At 40.2% G+C, this 19,608-nt stretch overlaps 4 protein-coding genes across 4 annotated transcripts; 1 reads left to right on the top strand and 3 right to left on the bottom strand.

Moving 5' to 3' along the window:
• Positions 1-1,811: 1,811 nt before the first annotated feature.
• On the top strand, positions 1,812-3,145 carry MELLADRAFT_95740 (uncharacterized protein; the record flags this gene model as incomplete). The annotated part of the gene is made up of 5 exons (XM_007418298.1): positions 1,812-1,930; positions 1,998-2,083; positions 2,177-2,209; positions 2,348-2,415; positions 2,555-3,145. 5 exons carry the CDS (start codon positions 1,812-1,814, stop codon positions 3,143-3,145), a joined length of 897 nt encoding a protein of 298 aa, XP_007418360.1.
• Positions 3,146-4,912: 1,767 nt separating this feature from the next.
• On the bottom strand, positions 4,913-7,095 carry MELLADRAFT_123536 (uncharacterized protein; the record flags this gene model as incomplete). Its single annotated transcript, XM_007418300.1, has 6 exons — positions 4,913-5,276; positions 5,349-5,369; positions 5,487-5,493; positions 5,604-5,812; positions 5,904-5,997; positions 6,081-7,095. The coding sequence occupies 6 exons, from the start codon at positions 7,093-7,095 to the stop codon at positions 4,913-4,915; spliced, it is 1,710 nt and encodes a 569-aa protein (XP_007418362.1).
• A 2,362-nt stretch (positions 7,096-9,457) lies between these two features.
• On the bottom strand, positions 9,458-13,136 carry MELLADRAFT_69360 (uncharacterized protein; the record flags this gene model as incomplete). The annotated part of the gene is made up of 8 exons (XM_007418278.1): positions 9,458-11,189; positions 11,275-11,595; positions 11,670-11,762; positions 11,834-11,962; positions 12,040-12,147; positions 12,235-12,357; positions 12,449-12,671; positions 12,749-13,136. The coding sequence occupies 8 exons, from the start codon at positions 13,134-13,136 to the stop codon at positions 9,458-9,460; spliced, it is 3,117 nt and encodes a 1,038-aa protein (XP_007418340.1).
• Positions 13,137-14,311: 1,175 nt separating this feature from the next.
• On the bottom strand, positions 14,312-18,125 carry MELLADRAFT_79707 (uncharacterized protein; the record flags this gene model as incomplete). The annotated part of the gene is made up of 7 exons (XM_007418286.1): positions 14,312-14,945; positions 15,037-15,393; positions 15,472-17,281; positions 17,357-17,440; positions 17,508-17,644; positions 17,722-17,928; positions 17,992-18,125. 7 exons carry the CDS (start codon positions 18,058-18,060, stop codon positions 14,652-14,654), a joined length of 2,958 nt encoding a protein of 985 aa, XP_007418348.1.
• Between the last annotated feature and the right edge of the window lie 1,483 nt (positions 18,126-19,608).

The following is a 19,608-nucleotide window of genomic DNA, read 5'->3' as shown; positions in this document are numbered from 1 at the left end:
AAATCGATCGATCAACTCTGCTGATTACAACTCACTTTCTTCTCCTCAACTGTTTCATCTCGACCATAGCATGTATGTGTGTACCAGGATGGATTAGGATGGACTCCTAGTCTTATCACAAAAGATCGAAACCCTGCCTGCTTGGCTTCTCCTTGCACACACCCAACTCCCACCTCTCTTACCCTCAACATGATGATTCGTAAAATTGATCCGCCTGCATGGCAGCTCAGTCTCAGACAGCGTGGATGCTCGACAAATTGCTGGTGATCACCGGCTTTTGAAGTCACAACCAACATGGGATTATCACTGTCTCTAGCTGTGAGCTCACTTTCACTTATGGGAGTTGTGTGGTGGAATGTTTGTTAGCTCAACAGAGCCCTCGCAGAGAGGCTTCTAACGTGGAATGTATAGGCGCCTCGAACCTGATGCCTCAGCTTCAGGTCTTTCATCAGCTCGTCTTCCGATGCGAGGCATCGCCAACACAGATATTCTTCTTGGCCAGATGACAGGATACATAAGTTTTAGTCGTGTATTTTCAATGAGTTCGGAGTTGTTTGGACATCCAGCAGGAACCAAAAAAGGGGTTTTGGAGGCTTAACTGGAGAAAACCAAATGACAATAGCAGACGGAGAAATTCGAAATTCTGAATAGAGACCCCACATAGATCACAGATTTCAAGGGTGAACAAGTTTCTCTGACTCATTTTTGTTGATGTGTTTGAAGTGGTTTGGGTATTGAAACAGGGTGAAAAGGTCATTTCAAAGAATCATTAATGTGGCAAAACCGTATTAGATATTTACACATGGTGAAAACTGAGATATGATTTTAGGATGAATGATTACGACAATCGATGTTAAAGTGAAGTGGGATTGAGGGAAAGAAGAATTTTCGATCTGACACCATAAAACAATTTGATAATCTTCAAGAATGATAAAGAACTATCACCACGAAGTCTGAGATGAGGATTACTATGGAGCCTGAGGTGTTCAGCAATCGCACCTCTAGGCTCTTGTTGCGAAAAATTCCTAGACCATCGGTTCTGATTCCCGTGTGTCAATGCACGCATGCAACCAACTCCCATTACTCTGAGTCTCATCTTTGGGTGAAGCAGCAGCTACTCGAGAAAGCAGCAGAGGAATCAGATTTACTCGTAATCATCATCTAGGGTCATATCAATCCTTCACCACTACAACCATCAGAGTAGAGTCTGAGCTTCAACTCATATCATCCATATCATCCATATCATTGGTCATTTAATCTGTGAATCGGTAAACTTCCATCGCTGCCTAGTCGTCTTATTGGTCTCGCCCTTGACAACTCAATGGGAATGAACACATCATGACGTGCTCGCAGTTGACAGCCCCCTCTATAAGATCCGCTTAGGGTCTTTGGGCGAAAAATCGGACCTATTAGACTTGCTTGAAGGAGCTACGACAAAGTCACTTCAGTCTTTCTTTCTGCTAGTGGTGCGGGTATGATTCCATCGGGTTGGTTATCTAACTCACTCAGGGTCAGAGGGACACGTATGTCATATCGCCTTGCTGGAAGTCAAACTATGTGGGGTAAGTTGCTCTCATCTATGGGCAAGCAGCACTATAAGAAAGATCTATGCTTATCACAATTGTTCAGACCAGCATTGCAAACCATTGCTTCCATTCACTCGAGTCTTTAAACAACACACAGTTTACTTCCAGATCTACAAGCTAGATTTCCTACCAATTCACTACTTTTGCTCAACGCAACTACTACTTCACACCTTTGAACCCTGAGAGTTTGTTCGCTGCGCGGCATCAATCCTTCAACTATCCGCAATGAGATCATTTCAATCCCTCATTTTCCTTCTTGCCAGCTTGATCCTAGTTTTTAGCTCAAGAAGTGAAACTCATCAAGGTGTCAAGCGCAGTACTGTACCTTTCGGCAACGTTGCAAAGTACGTGATCAATTTCACATCATCATCCCTATTTTAATACGCGACTTTTGCCTCTGAGCTCACCGAGTACATTGGGTCGGTTTCTCTCTACAGCAGCCATCCACAACACCAAGCTCGTCACAATTGGCCACGTAGAGTTGACGGTTCAAGGCAGTGAGTTCACTGCTTGAGACTTTCTGCAAATCCCACAAGAGTGATTTTCTTTTGCTTATACAATCGTGTCTTATTTCACCTTCTCAATAATAGTCTTAGCGCTCAATCTTCCATCCAAATCCGATCGTAAGTCTAGACTGTACTTCTATAAATCATTTCTCATCCATCAAAGGACGGTATCATTTAGATCTTCAACTGATAACTTAATCTCCATCTAACCTCAATAATCCACTCATGATAGTACATCTTCACTTCATACTCGAGACTTATTATTGCTCATTGGTGGAAGTAAAAGTGGATTTGGAGATGGTAAATTTGATTTAAACAAACTGGTATGTACCAGAACCGTCCACAGAACTTCTCTAGCCCCCAAAACAAATCATCCCGTCACCAAATCTTTTCCTTACAAAATTTTTTTTTTTTAGTTTGATGGAATAACAGATACGTTTGGAAAGATTTTCAGTTCTTTAGCTTCTGCTACGAAAGACGTCACATCGAAAGCTACGACCGTTGCAGGAAATGCGTCTTCCACTACCCCTCCAGCCTCAAGCTCCAATGCCACAGCTCCTCCGACTAATGTCACGGCTACTCCGGCCGCAACTGCAAATGCCACCTCCAGCACAGCAGATGCTAGTAGTAGTGCGGCAAATGCCACTGCCTCCACCGACAGCAAAGCGCCTGACGCTGCAAATGCCACCTCCAGCACAGGGGATGCCAGTGCGGCAAATGCCACTTCCTCCGCCGATAGTAAAGCGCCCGACGCTGCGAATGCCACCTCCAGCACAGGAGATGCTAGTGCGGCAAATGCGACTTCCTCCACCGATAGTAAAGCGCCCGACGCTGCAAATGCGACTTCCTCCACCGACAGCAAAGCGCCCGACGCTGCGAATGCCACGTCCAGCACAGCAGATGCCAGTGCGGCAAACGCCACTTCCTCCGCCGACAGTAAAGCGTCTGACGCTTCAAATGCCACCACAGTATCTTCGGGAGCTAGCAGCTGAATGGATCCACACTTGTAGCAGCCTAATGATCTATTTCACAAGGCCGCCGCCTACACGATGAATGTTTTTCTCTTTTTTTCTTTACATAATAATCAAACCTTTGTTGGTTTTCCAAATTTACTTTTTGAGATTTCTGAAATTGATCATGATCTTCTTCAAAAATTCTTTTTTCTTTCATTTCATTTGAATTGATTTTAATTTTTTTTTTCTTACAACTTTGAAAAGTTTTTACACATTTCATTCAAGTTTTCTTTCTTCTGTTTTCATTCTTTTTTTCTTTTTGATGAACAAACACAAAATGTACAATAGTTTCTTTGAAAATCATTTCATTAAAAATTTAAATTCTTGAAGGAAATCATCATCTTTTATAAACATATTAAATTCCGTTTAACTTGTTAAAGACACAAATGAGAGAAGATGGATTTGTAAGTTTTATTCTTAAAGTTTCAAAAAGTGTTTTTGGGACTATGATACTCATTTCAGTGAGGTCACAATGTTGTAAAATCATTCCTGGGTACTTTGGAAAATTTGACAAACTTTTAGCATTCTGTAATAGTATTCAACCTTTGATCTCAATACTAAAGGGAATACCATACTGCTCTCTTCAAAAAGTATATGGTTTTGAAAGTATGACTGAGATAAGGAAGGCTGTTTCCATGAAATTCTATGACTCTCACTGATGATACTTTCAGATTTCAAGCTGTCCAAAGTGTTTTGCAAAAGTGTAATACCATTCAATTCTATGTTTGACACTGAGAAAAATTAATCAAGTTTTTTACTATACCTTGAAGAAGATTAAATTTCCAAATTTACCTCTGGAAACCCACAAAATATAGTCCTTGCTGTATCATATTCAATCAAAAACTGAAATTTGAACTCATTTTCTTTTTGCTCAATATCCAACATGTAATCATTGTGTTTGTATGGGAGTGTCACTTTGGTGTGAACCCTCGACTAGATATCTAACAGATATCAAACACTTCTTGGAAAATATTGATTGAGGACAAGAAATTCACCCCAACCCATGAGTGCAACTGCCCAAATGAGGTGGGGCTTGGTTCCAACAACTCATGTAAAACACTTGGGGTGTCAGAAAAAGAGTCTGGTGTGCTCACACCATTGAAATTTGAGATACCCTCAGTCATACATGGTGAATAGAATGGCACAAATTTAAATCATGAGATAAAGCTGTATAACTTGAAAAAGCCTATGTATATACTTAGATCGATTTTTTGAAGTATGTTTATAATTTGATGATAATCAAAAATCATCAAGTCTGTTTCTCATTCAATAGAGAAGATAATGCTCAAATTGATTCAGGTGGTAATTTTATATGATCATCTTTCTTTACAAGTTTCTGAAGTCTCAATATCAAACAAATCCAATTAAGAATAAAGAGATTCATACCCTCATTCTATAAAGTCAAATGTCAACATTAAATAGGTGGGATCCCAGAAGAATTGTCTCACAAAGATAAAACTTTTCCCTCTTGTGATACAGTGAAAAAGTTTTGAAACTCTGTACATGGGTCAGGTAAGCTATACTTGATCGAGAGTCTTTCTGTGATTTGAATAGAAAGTCTTGTTACAAAGGATATCATAGAAATAAATGTACAGATCAGTGAATGGAATATTACAGTCAGTCAAATCATGCTAAGATAAGTTAATATGATCCTCTAGACCATCTAGTGCCTAAGTGTTCTGTTGTTTTAACTAGGTGCATTGAAACCCTGATTCTACATCTGACCCAATCTTTAGTGCTGAAAGACAGATGATATGAAATAGTGAGATATACAAAAGACTTGAAAATGAAGATAATGTCTGATTCTTTAGTCACTTTCTAACCAATTAATCAGTTCTTTAAAAGCAGGACCATCCTCTACCATAATTTGTCCATGAGCATCGTCCCAAACAACTGTCAATCCACCTTTAGTATCATTTACGTATTGATTCTCAGCCATTCCACTTTCAGTTAGATATCTTCTAATCCTCATTGGGTTTAAGATCACATCTTTACCTGCTAGAAACACTTTACATTTCTTTGGATCTTGAAAATTGGGTATTTCATCTACCCATAAGATGTTGGCTGCCCAATCAAAGTGTCGATGTAGGTATTTGGCTATTCCTAATTCTGTTGCCACAAAGTATCTCAATAATCTTTCGAATCCTGGTCTTGGCTCAGCGTAAAGGAAGCTAAAATAGATACAAAAAATTGTCAGTGAATTAGCCGACTAGATGTCATTCAATTTGAGAAATTTAACATACTTGTGACAGACGTTTCCCTCCCTTGTGAGATTGAATTGATGATTGAGTTTTGAGAAACATGGGAAAGTTCAAGTCAAGATATCAATATTGGTCTGTCATTTAACATCACATGTGACATGATAGTTGATGTTTGCGTACCAGAGACCTTGAAAAATTGCAAAAAACGTATAGGAAGTCAAGAAAATCCAAAGCACCTCCTCATCAGTCGAGTCTCTTCATCAGTGACGCTTCACTGAAAGCGATCATCAAACTTACAAAAACAAACCGGGTCGATTAAACAAACGCGCTTGATCAGATTAGGCATAGAATTAATTAACCAAGCAGCTATCATTGTTCCATTAGAATGACCAAGTAACTCGAAACCAGTTTGATCAAAATTTTGTTGACGAAGAGCTTCTGTCATATCTAACATCATCTCTGGTTTAGATGGTGATTGTAGATGTCGCGAATCAAAGAAACTAAGGCTAACAAACAAGGAAACAAGAATGTTAAAAGTCTACATAAGATGATCATAGCGAGTCTGGTAGACAAGCGGAAGTAGCCTCGGGAACTCACGAGATTGAAGGTTGTAGTAGGATCATGATAGGCCGTGATCGAGCCCAAGTGGAATTGGAGAGATAGTTAAGAAAACGGGTATATTGAACGAGACCTAGGTACATGCATAATAGGTCAGTATATAATCACATCTATCACATCGAAGTCAAAAACGGATGGTAAGAGCTAACAACTGACCTATACCCAAACCGTGAATGAAGACAAAAGGAAGAGTTCGGGTTTCAACCGGCAACTCGTCCCAGCCTGGTGGTTTTCGAATTAGATATAGTAAACCGTTGGATCGATTAACACATTGAGCTTCGACGAAGCCTCGCGAGATCATCAGCTGTTTAACAGACCAGCTCGTGATATTTGTAAAAGCGTAAAGAGCAAGTGGATGAGCAGTAACTTTGATCGGATCTAAAGTAAGTCTCATGACTTTGTTTCGAAGTTGAGGATTATAACCCAAAGGAAATCTTGATCCAGCTCGGTTTTCGAAGACTTTCAGAGTAGGTTGAAGTGCTTTTAAAATAGTTTGACCTTCTGTGGTGGTATCTAACTCATGCAGATGCATTCCAGAAACCGTCCAAGCTAACCATTCTAACATATTATCATGCCAAATCTCATCCCATTCACAATTACCGAACCAAATCACTTGATGAGCTCTCAAATCTACTGCTCTTGGATCCTCAAATGATAAAGGTTCCTCCAGTAGTACATCCGATTTATAAGGAAGATTTTGATTATCGATAGAATGTACTGAGAATGAGGATGAACTTTGATCAGAGCTTGATGGGCTCGATGATGAAGGGGTCAATGAGGATGGAAATGAGAGATTGAAATCTTGAAATTTTGATAAAGCCCAATCTACAGCTTTTAATGACTCATCGGGCGTAGAGCGATTGAGTCCAGATTTACTAACACGTTCTAAACAAGTGTTTAAGAGATGCGGAGGATGACTGAAAGCTTGAAGTCGACGTTGAGCCAATTCAGATTGATAAAAGTAATAAATGGAAAAGCTAAGTTCAAGTAAAGCATAAGAAAATAAGATTGGATGTGGTTTCAAGTAAAAAGGTATGATTGGTAAAGTATCAAAGAGTTTATTGAAAAGTAAATAATAAATGCAATAGAACCAAGACCAGGGAACGATAAACCACACTGAAGTAGTGAGGAGATGGTAGACCCAATCAGGTAGTCGGAAGACAGATATCATCAGGTTAATATGTAGTTAGTGTTTGCTCAGCCTCAACGGGTCCTGGGATATATGTATATTTATGAAGATAAGAAATTGTGACGATTCAAATCAAAGTGAAGGGTCAGGAAGGGTTAAAATGTTTTGAAAACCATTTGAGTCTGAACAGAAAACAGAGACCAATCTCATGATCCAAAGCCTTTTACAAAAGATTTTTAAGTTCCGAATTGAAGGGGCTGAAATCCAAATCTGTGATCCAAAATTAGTGTCAAAATCAATTGATTAAACATGTCAAGTGGTACTTTCACGGGAGGCAAGAAATCTAAATGTTCATCTCCATTTCACAAGAACAACCAACACCGCCACTTCCTCATCCTTACTGACCTCTCACTCCGTTTACGCATCTTACTCAATCACAGCCGATTCCATAAAGATATTTGTTTCGAACTTGGGTCATGGTGCAAAATTGCTTATGACCAATCTTTATTTCTTGGCTCATTTAGATAATCCAAAACATCTATAATGTAGATCATGACGACTTCAGATGCAGATACAGCTGCCGATCGAGTCCCAATCCCTAATTACCGTCCACATATCGCATCGGAAAGAATGCAAACTGTTGTATCATACTTCTCTGTGATCAAGAGAGAACAGACTTGTATCACATGGCGGCAACTGAGCACTTAGAGCATCCACTATGGGTGCGTTAACGACGCGATTTAGCGTTACCGTAACGCTAAAATCCAGACAGGTCCACTATGGACCTGTTTTAGACATGCGGTCCGTACGACCGCGTCAAGTCTTGCAGTCCGCTTGTTCAAATCTACGAAAGCCTACGACTTGATTTATCGTAAACTTTTGGCGCATCCAAACGGTCAACAGCCATCCAATGATCTATCTCCCATCCAGCTCTGCACTCACCACCTTCACTCAAAACCTTCCCTCTTCCCTCGAACCCTCAGCTTGTTGATAGTAGCTGTTTACTCCGGATTTGCTAAAAAAAGCATCTTTGTTCAAAAGAAGTCATCTCGCGCGATCGATGTCACCAAGATCAAACAAGAGGTGAGAAAGCTCTTTGCTGATTGTCAAAACCTGAAGGCATCAATTTGGTTCTTTCTGGTCACCAAGGTAGTCATCAGCATAGGCTGGGTGAGGTGTGGTAAGATACTTTAATTCGAGTCTCGACTTTGCCATAGCGTGTATAGTGTTCTAAGAACAGATTATCGTAGTTAAATCCTATGTTACATCATCCCATAGTGGATTTCATGCGGTTAACAACTTAGCTACAACACGCATGATTAAATTTTGCAATCAGGACCGCAAAATTTACGATAAAACACCCTCAACATAGTGGATGCTCTTAGTAAGACATACCATATGAAAAATCTGATGGGTACGATGTTGTCACATTTTGTCGGTCCAAAATAATGACATTGACTTGTGGAATGAATCTTGGATTGACGGTGTTGTGTCGTCGTCGAGAGCATGGATTGAGATCAAGTTTTACCTGTCCAATTGAAGAAAGCGTCATCAGATGAGAGACTCTACCATGCAATTGCAATATCCACTGGTTTCAGCATCTACTGGCTGTGTTGTTGATCAACATCACATTCTATTTCTCGGTGAGTCACTATAGAGAAATGAGCGCGTGGAGCAGTACTGGAACAGATCTCAGCATTTGGCAGTGTATGCAATAGTTGGCCAGCGGGCAAATGTCAACCACATAGGGGTTGTTCACGTATCATTGATCATCAAGATCTCTAAAACAGCTTAGGGGACGACAGGGAGACAGTGGACTCGCGTCTATATGGGCTTCTCGAGGTTAGGATCCCCAAAGAAGTAACAGACTCGCGGCAATCATGACGGCTTGCACTGTGAGACCCAGGTTAAGTGAGGGTAGTTTATGGGTTATAAGTGTCTCATTGAATCCCGGACCGTGTCTATGGCTGGATTGACGATAGGAATTTGCTGCACAAAAAATGCGGTACCATTTTTTTGTATTGTATGCAACATACTCATTGTATGATTGGGCAAGAGAGTTTGATAGGATTACAAGCCTCCCAATTTAACTCAAACTATTCCAAACACCATTAAGAGAAAGCAAGGTACTAAAATCAATGGAAATCAAAAGTAGATTCTGTGTCAGTAAACACAAACAGAAATGCATCAACTGAGACCTGATATATATATATGACCATGATATGTACTCATGGACTGAAGTAACTAGAAGATTTAGTTGATAAAATTCTTGAGAGAAATTTACCACGCCTTTTAACAAGAGAAAGAGACAATAAAAATGCGATGTTCTGGCTTGCAGAAGCAGAAAAAGACAAATTGGATGATTGTGATTTGTGATGGATTTCACAAACAAGGTTGATCTGGTTCATTTCTCCAACAGTAACATCTTTCCTAGAAGCTGATAGTAACATTTGAAGGCTTCAAACTCGACAACAGCCTTCGCAGCTGTCTTTGGCCAATAAACACCATTCTTGTGGTTACGTCCTTTAAAAGAGGGAGAACTTTTTAAGGTCCGCTGATAATACTTGATCCATGCCACATCAGATAATGACAAGCCTATGAAAAATGCGGCAAATGCTTCGTCATAAAATATGAGTTCATTTTTATGTGCGCTATCAACTGTATGTTCTTCACCTGCAATTTCACGTAAAGTTCGAGCTTCTTTACCTTTCAGAGCTGAGAGTAATAACTTGATGCGTTTGATTACATGGTCCCAAAGGTGAGAATCGCTTATTAAAAGGTTCTGAGTTTGAGACCCTACCCAATGACGGTTTCGAGAATATAAATCAGCCTCAGATAAACAATATGATTTGGTGATTTCTGGTCTTGCGCAAGGTGCATCTGCCAAGGCACTTAGTACCTGTGTGTATTTTGTTTGTATAGCATCTGCACTAAGCTCTTTCCAAGACACGATTGGTGTTGATAGTTCCAAAGAAACCTCAAGCAGTCGAATAGAGTCGATTTTGAGGCCTTGCTTCAACACATTTTGTAGAAATTCCTCTCCAAAGAACCCCTCAGAACATGAATTCCTCAACTCGACTTGTCGTATGTCGACCATGAAGAAACGCTGGTAGAAAGAAACGTCAAGGCAGAGCTCTTTCAGTCTCTCATATTCAGAATGATCCATAGAATCTACAACCTCCAATAAAGTGTCGATCTCGTCCTCAGTTTCGTTAACAAAGACTTCAAATGGGTTTCTGCATTTCAAAAGATTGGCCAAGTTCCTTAATTTCACACTTAAGGAGTGCTCCTGTTCATCCAAAATTTTGCTTTCCCTTCTCTTGAAATATTGCACAAAGAATGCACCTCTGCGCCTCATCAATTCCTCATCACTGACACCATCCAAGTGTTTCAATATACCATAAATTTCAAAGGTCCAGTAATCTTTGTTATATAGACTGGGAACCCTCTTCTCACAATCATAGAGTATATCAAAGCTCTGGGATTTCAATTCAAGTTTCAGGAGAGGTGTATGATTATTTATGCTGAGAAAGTCTTCTAATATAATTCTTATGGTAGGTTGATCTATTGTACCCCAAGAAGGTTTTGCATCTTCCAAATCATTGATTGGAACAAAATAATTTTGAAGCTCATCTTGAACATATTTAATAAAACTCTCATGTTCTGTGTCTTTTTCTTCAGCAGGATTTCCTGATCTTGAGTCTAATGTCTCAATATCCCAGTCATCATCATCAACAGGAACAGCTTTTCCTTTTGGTTTGCCTTTTCCTTTTGATTTCTTCTTGTTTTTTGAATGTCTTGCAACAGTTTTTAGTCCTTGGATCATCTCAATGGGTGTCTGAGGGGTCTCTGAAAATTTGGGATGAATACCAGGCCCTCCAACCTCAATGGAACTTGGAGAAAATTCTACATTTGATACCTTAGTGTGCTTGATGGTCTTTTTAGGAGTGATCCATTCATTCCCTGAAGATAACAGCTTTCCTTTGTTGGTTTTCTCTTGAAAATCTGAACCTATGGTCTGATCTGTTTCAGCTTGCTGATTCACATCTTTTGGTCTAGAAATTCCAATATTTCCCAAATCTGGTAGCTTTTTTTCTGAGGGAATCTTGGAATTCTTACTCTGCGCACCTGCATCCCTGGATATATAGGTAAAAGAGGACAAACTTGAGCATAAGTAGGATGATCAAAATGGATTCATTTTGTGCAATGTATGAAACTTACAAAGATGATCTTGCTGACCTTCCAAAGTTTTTGAAATCAAGATAAAGTGTGTCCTTTTCCTTTTCTTTCACAACATTGGTCTTGTCATAAAAGAGGTGACTGACATGATCTTTACTTGGCCATTCTTGGCTCAAAGGGTTCCCTGCATGAGAGTACTTCATTGGCATTTGTAGACCACCATCCAAACCCTTTGCATTTTTGTTTGAATTCACCACACTCATTGGCCAAATTGATTTACTTGAAAAACCTGAGTCAGACCCCTTCATTTTTTGAACGTTTTTACCCTTGTGATTCTGAGGCTGCTGAAGGGTTGCCTGTTGCCTAACAAAACATAGCAAAAGAGGTATGGTCTTCTTGACTGTCTCCATTGGATCTAAACAAGAAAAGTCACTTACAATACTTTCTTCCATGATTTTTGCTCTTCTGAAGTATCAGCATCAGTCTTTGAGTTTTTCCCACTTCTTTTCACTGATTCAGCATCTTTTTTACTGAAGACACATTTTTCAGATCAGTTCTTATGATTAATGGAAAAATTGTGATTTGTTTTTGGAAAACATACCTTGTATCTTTGTGGTCAGTCTGTCCAGAGATATCTGTGCTTTTTGCTCCTTCATTTATTGCTGTTGATTCATCCTTTTGTGCCTGAGTTGGTAGCCCAGGATTTATAGGCAAAGGTGGGAAAGAAGACCTGTGTTCAAATTTTGTAGATATATGTGACAATCAATGAGTTACAAATGTTTCTTCTTGTGCAAGACTGCCACTCACTCATCATAATCTTCCAATATGCTGGATTCAAATGTTGGATTGTCCAGATTTTTTCCTCCAGAATGTATGTAGTCTGAACCACTGGATCCTACATCCCCGCTGTGATGCCTTCACCAAAAAAATCAACCCACTCATTTAACAAATTACTAACATAACAAGGACCTGAGCATATCCCAATGTCAAAAAGAAACTCACATTGGTGTTTTGTTGTCTTTGTTCCCTATCTTGGGGGAGCTTCCAAAAGTGGATTTATTGATCTGTTTATTCTCAGTAGTGCTGTCTTTTAATTCACTTGACCTCATATTTTTGTCATGGTGCCTGCCCAAAAAAGAACCCATTCCTTTCATTTGAGCTTCTTATCACTTCCACAAGAATTATCCAAGTGGATCCACAGAAAAAGGAAACCTACATGTCCAGTTCATTGGGTTCATCATTATTCTTAGCTATACTATTTGTTTGCATTCCCAAGGTTTTGGCATTATGTTGTTCAAGAACTTGATTCAGAATTAGAGGGTTCATTTCCACAAGTTGTGCATTGCTGGGAATTGAAGTGCTAGGGCACTCCACTGCAATAATCTGAGGTATCCCATGACATCCTGGAAGCACCCAGGATGATTGTAGGTTCTGGCTATCTTTATGGACAAGGAGGAAAGCAGATAGTCATTTTATATATATGTATGGAAACAGGTATTTTTATTTCATAACATACCACTTTGATGATTAAAACCAGACAATTTTCCTGGGCCTGGGGATATATAGCTGAAGGATGACTTCCTAACTGGTTTAAACTCTGGTGCATAAGCTGATATGATGTGTCCACCTGAAATTGAATCTCCTTTCTTGATATCACAGACAGCTTCCTCCAACGGCTTCTCCAAAGACTTTGTATTCTCTTTTTCTGATTCTGAGCTAACAGGACTGTTGGATTTGATGATGGTTTCCAAATCTTTCTGTGATATATTTTCTTCATACTTTTCAGACTTTGTGAGTGTGGTCAGCCCTTTATCAATATCAGGGTTTATGATGCTTGTGCCAAAGGGAATGAGGCTAAAGATGTAGACCAAAAGACATAAAGATTTCATCTTGAAGACCTCCATTGTGTATAATTCTCAAAAGTTAGATTGAAGTGGATGCTCCAAAGATTCTCTCTCGATGTTGAGTGCCTAAATCATTGAGTTTTTTAAAAAGATGTGATACAAGTCTGTAGATTGTACAGCCACAAAAGAATATGCAGGTGTTACCATAGAATCACAGATTTTTGAAAATCATTCCAGTACAATATTTTTTGGAGATGGCTTTGTACAACTCCCCAGATTGGTTTCCATTTGTGGAGAACAGTCACTTCAAGCTACATTACATCTCCTCAAAATCAGTACATTTTTACTCTAAACATACAAGTATTTTACCAGTCTTGTGTGATATAAAGTATCACTCAACCTTATACTTCTTAAACTTGGGTGTTGAATTGATCTATTGAGCATCCAACATAGCATCCTACAATGTGGTCTTGCAAAGTCATGGATTGGGAAAATTCCTCATATCTGTAAAATGTATATGATTTTGTGACTGCCATAATTGGCTGCACCCAGATGGTATGTATAAGACATAGTTTTTTGCCTTCCTTGGAGTTGAGACTGCTGAACTTTAGGTACCCTATATTAGGATGGATGGTCCCACTTAGGCTAGAATGTTCTATACATGCATATGCCCCCCAAAACAGCTCCAAACACCTAGCTTCCAAGTACTCTATCCAATCATTGTAATTCAATGACAATAGTTGAGCCACTGTTGGGGCCGTGTGGTGGTGAATCTGCAAGAAGAAATGAGGCAATCTTGCTTCTAAATAGTGAAGACCCAAGCAACTGCGTTGAAATCCTTTAAGCCAAATAAAACACAGTAGGTGTAAATTCAAAGATTGATGGTCAGATTTTCACATGAGAAATACAACCCTGATCTAAATTTCATTTACCTCCAAGCCCTCAGGCTTGTAAATTCCAGCTTTCAAAAAATCCATGCACATGTGTGCTTTTCAGGGGGTAATTCTGAGAGTGTGGTGAAAATTTGAAAAATTCAAGCAGCATTTTCATTTGGACACAGTCAGATTTTAGGTTTTTTTTTCAATGGAACCCCCTAGTCTACTGCAAGAGCTGAACTGGATACAAATATATTTTTATAATCCTCGGGTAAGAACAGTCCTGATTCACACCTTACTTTTCAAAGCTCATTTTGCCAATATACTTCATAAGCAATTCAACCAAGACCAAGCCTTGTTCATGAACTAAACCAATTAGGGTGTTGTTTGCATAGATAGAAACAAAAAAACCTCAACAATCAATATTCTTTCTCAAATTAAAAACATAAAATCCGATACAACAACAAGCGCTGCAAAAACAATCAACAACATAATTACGAAACAAATTACACCATAAGAACCCGTATCATGCATGCTCAAATCCATCATAATGCTTGTCCATCTAAAAAAAAGTTTCACCACGCCACATATATTATTCAACAATCTCTGAAGTATTTAATTAATCTGGTAAAGAAGACGTGCAAAGAAAATACGCTTTGAAGACCTTCTTCAGTATTAAGAGTTGAGGACGTTCAAATGATCACGCGAATTTCCCGTATGCATAGGCCAATCCAACGCAGAGTGACAGGAACAAAACCTGAGACTTGGTGAAGTACAAGTCTTGAGTGATGATCAACATCACATTTGAGTCCACCAACACTTGTCCGTCCATCACTGTGGTCGTTGATAAATCTGAACCAGCCCCGATGATGGATGTGGGAGAGAACCTACGATCGGAAGCGCTGAGAGTGGCTGTCGATGACCCTTGCATCGGTTCCCTATGATCTGTCTTGATGCCCGCGAGAACTAGGTTAGGACCGCTTGCATCAGAAGGCTGCGGAAGCCACAAGTACCAAATCAAGTTTTGTCAATATAAAATCCGCGAGTGCACAAATCAAGACCTCCTCCATAGTAGACAATCTTACCGGTCTGGTTTCTTTTGTATTGGCACCAGTACTGCTAGAATCTGAGTTTATGACCCCATTTCGGAGACTCGTGGGTGATTTGATTGCAGATGAATGTTTGCGTTTCGAACTGCGGACAGGCGGGTAAACTTCCTCCTTCAACAGCTCCCCATTCACAATCACATTACCAGGGTATGCGTTCTTGTGATCACTGATTTGCTTTGCACGTAGACGCAAATCACTTGCCTCTGCTGGGAGGCTGGATGGGTTCCAGTTGAATTGAAGTGTGTTGTCCATCTTTTTCACCCGCAACACTTTTGCGGCTTCCGGGGGATCCAGAGTTAATTCAATCCCACACTCATACATCTGGCTACTCCACTGCAGTAAGAAAAAAACATATGAGCACGCAGGACTTAGAAGGCGAATCAATGAGACAGCAGCACATGTGATACTGACCTGGAACCAACATATCTGCGACTCAGTACTGCCAAGCGCAAGGGCCGTTGTGATTGCATCCTCAATAACAGCGCCACTAGTCTTGTGTCTTCGAAATCTCCATTCTACTTCGCCTTTCCGAGCCGCGTCCACTTCTATCAACTCGGAATCGCTACGAACACAATCGCCCAGGTATAGAATCTCCCCTTCCGTCCAACGGATCCATCCAGGGAAAAAACCATTGTCCAGGATGAACTGGTGAACATCATGTGGTCTGTTTGCAATATTACTGATGATGATTCGTTCAATAAAAGGCGATAACACCTTTTGATCCGAAAGAGCTTGTTGCGTTGAATTGAGTTCTAAGGCGCAAAGGTGAGTCAATTTGATCTCGTCCTGAAGTCTACCCGTTTCAATCAGCCATCCAGATAATTTCAGGTGACTGAGAGTCTTGGCGGAAATGGCATCCTTCAAGATGGGATCTAGATCATTTTGAGCCGAATGGTGTAGCTCGATTTTACTCGAATTGTCTAAGGGGTCCATATTCGATTGCGTCGAACTTTGAATTACTGTGATCCTGGCAGAAACGCTGTTTTCTTTGTTATCCTTGGATTGCCTCACGACCATTTGATCAAAACAAAACAGTGAGCGTTCGGGTAGGTGGGGATGGATGCCGCGCATGGCACCGATATGCGTGCTCTGGTCGAACCCGTTTTCAGTCTTAATCAAACTGGGATGAGGGCTGGTATCCGTTTCGGATAGACCATGAGCGACAAGATTCACATCCCAGAGTTGCTGAGCCACGTTACTCGTGAGCGTAATTAGGACTTGTTCTTTGGTGAGTGGTCGCAGTCGATCATGGTAAGACGACAATATGGTGACCTCGCCACCCACCAATGGCAGCCTAACGCAATCCTTTGAGCTCACTCCTGCAGAGGTAGAATATGGCTTGTACCATATCTTGTGGAGGTTCATACAGTCGTTCGCTACTGTCCAAGACTGCTCATTATTACTGCGATCTATTAGCTGTGTTTCAAATTCGCCAAGAGCCGAATTTAAAGCTTGATAACTGAGTGCTGCTTGGTTTACAGGGACATGGTCGATCATCAGAACGTGATCATCGTCTCGATGGACATGTTGGGCAGGGGTGGAGTTGGGCGGGGAAAGCAAAGTTCTATCAGTGGTTGGAGCAAAATCTGACGGGAGATTGGGACTCTGGAGATTGATGGCAGGTACAGAGTTGGATGTTGATAATGGACGCTGGAGGTGAAATTTATGCGAGCGTCCGAGACTGGCAAATGTTGGTTTCCGGCTTCTGGAAGGGGTCTGATCGGAAGAGGCGTTTAGACTGGAGACAACCGAGGAAGAAGAACTGCGATTTTTCGTTTTACTGTTGGGCTGGTTTAACGCATTTAGCGACAAGAATCCACGATTAAATGTCTTGCGGTTTCCGCCTTGTCGAGGATGGGACTCGCTCTCGTCTATTCCTTCCATCTGAAGTGGAGAGCCGTGCTTTTGAAGGTACGAGTCAATTTTCGTGATACATAACGGTCGTTTGGCTAGGTATCGCTGGCTGATAGCTTCAGGGATGAATGTCTTGACGTCAATTTGCAAATAATACGATATTTTGGTGCCGATCGATGACGTAGAGTCAGTAAGGCCCGCCGAAGATAGGTCTGCGGGCTCAAGTACCCAACCATTGAGCTCGATGTGAGCTCTTACTCGTCCCGGCACTGGAGGAACCCGCGGCGTATCCACCGAAGATGCACAGAAAAAAACTGATCCGTCGTCCGTAACCTCCACCTTCTCGACCAAAGATAGATCTCTCGTCCTGCGATTATAAAAGAAAGACACAGAACTGAATATGTGCGATGTCAGTATACCACATAAACCAAGACAGACTCACCGGGTTCCCAAAGCCGCTTGCATACACATATACGTCAAACTAACTTCATCACTCAGATTTTCAACCAAGTTCCCGTCCTCGTACCTGATGAGCAGGCAAGTCAGCCATTACTTAGGAGGTGCGTGAACACGAAAAGCAGATTATGATTCACCAATCATCCCACAATTTACTCGAGCCTATCACTGAAAAGACAGATGCGGGAGAATATCCCCTGATCAATCCTACACCTTTGAAGACAGGTGCCACCTTTGTGTTGCCGATCATTGCGACATTCTTTTGCGCAAAAACCTACCACCTCGATGCGGAAAACGTAAATCACGACAGATTAGTTGAGTGAAAAGATACTCGAGAAAATGGAGAATGACCTCAACACCACTGCGATGCCTCAAAACAGACTCCCATGTACCACCTTGGGCAAGTGACTTGACTTTCGACACCACCGTATCGATGTGATTGATGAATTGTTGACTGGAGCCATTGAGAGAGTTTGAGATGTTGGGACTCCTGGGCTCCCCAGGATTTGGACTGTCAGCTATGATTTCACCACCAGGTTCAGACAAAGGTTCTCGTTCCTAAAGAAGCGCAGGTCTAAGTTCCCGAAAAGTTGAGGTCTAGAGTTGAATAAGAACACATACCTCATCCGATAACACAAATTCACTATTTTCTTCATATTGAGATTGTTCATACTCGGATCTCGGCTTCATCACAGCAAGGTGCTCGAAGTGAAAGTTGAGAATCGACTGAGTGATGAGGAAGTGAATGAATTGCAGTCGAGGGTGGTGGAATGTGATCAGGACTCAGGTTGACCTTGCCGGAAGGTCGCGGTGTACATGTAACAAGTCTGGTATGTACCTAGAGCTTGAAGGTAAGATTGATCTTAAGCTCAAACTACGTCAGAGCATCCGCACTCGTTTGCGGTTGTTAATTTGGTCACGTGCGGTAACAAACACAACATTAAGTAAAAAGTTACTTAACTCAACCAAATTTCGCACTCGTTTGCATTAGCAGCGCTGTAACTTTTATAACTTTACAGATAGTGCATGTACTCCGCACCGGTCGTGCAGTAAGGTAAAGTTTTAATTTTTTGAGTACACATCACCTGCTTTCATGGCCAGTTTTCATGTGATAGAGGCACTGTTCTCTTCTTTGCACTAAGATACTAATACTCCATCTACACATGAAGACCCGATATCATCCTGTTCATCTACTCGATCGATAGATCTTAATTTAAAATTACAAATTTAACATGAGTTTGTTCAGATCTTAATACATGAATTCCAATTAAAAAACAAAGGCTTTACTACATCGAGAAAGCTTTTAATGAGTCTGAATACACATAATGATCTTGTAAAAGATTTAAAGATTTAAAACTAGGAAATAAAAATCCAAACTTCAATTTTTAATTTGTATCACTTGATCCTAAAAGTCCTCCAATGATTGGTCTTTTAATGTTGATTTTCTTAAATATTGACCTCTACATAGCTATATGAATCTAGACATCTTTCATTTTCATCTGAATGGTTTGGAGTCGAGTTCAAGATGGTTGATTGACTTATTTCAATTGAAGACATCAATCGGTGTCGAACGTTCTCGAGTTGATTCATGCAACTGTAAGGCTTGGAATTCATCGTGTGTGAGTGGTGAAAAGGAGATATTGGTTGTTGACTTTGGTGTTGGAGGTCTGGTTGAGTTTTGTTTTTGGAGTCGAGTTGCCGGTGTGGTGATCAATTTATGGGATCAATTAAAAAATTCACAATTACCAGTTTACCAGTTTATTAGCAGGATTCAGAAGGAAAGAAAATTCGAAATGGAGGTTTTTGATCAATTGAAGCTCTTGTAGGCTTATGTATTGGTCATTAGGTCAACATTACATCATTTTTTATTTCACATTATATATTAAGATCATTATAGTTTACTTACAAATTTATTACAAAAAGAAAGAAAGAAAAACATAAGAAAAATTCGAAATTATAGGTATAAAGGTTGGAAAATGGTTTTTAGGTTAGTAAAAATAAAGTTATGGGTATTATGAGGTTAGAATATGAAAGAACAACATTATATTATACTATGACAATTTTAATCTTCAAGGTTGATAAGTAGAAACAGAAGTTATTAGGGAAAAGGCACTTTTTCGAAGTTGGTAAACAAGAGGTACACGTGTAGTTTGGTTGTGTAATAGTGGTAGTGATGGAATTTAAGGTTGCCAAGAGGATTTTTCGGGATTTTTAAGGTTATAGATGATGATGTCATAT

The sequence above is a fragment of the Melampsora larici-populina genome (assembly GCF_000204055.1).
Source record: "Melampsora larici-populina 98AG31 unplaced genomic scaffold MELLAscaffold_88, whole genome shotgun sequence".
NCBI classification, from domain to species: Eukaryota; Fungi; Basidiomycota; class Pucciniomycetes; order Pucciniales; family Melampsoraceae; genus Melampsora; species Melampsora laricis-populina.
This window is presented reverse-complemented; position numbering and strand designations above follow the sequence as displayed.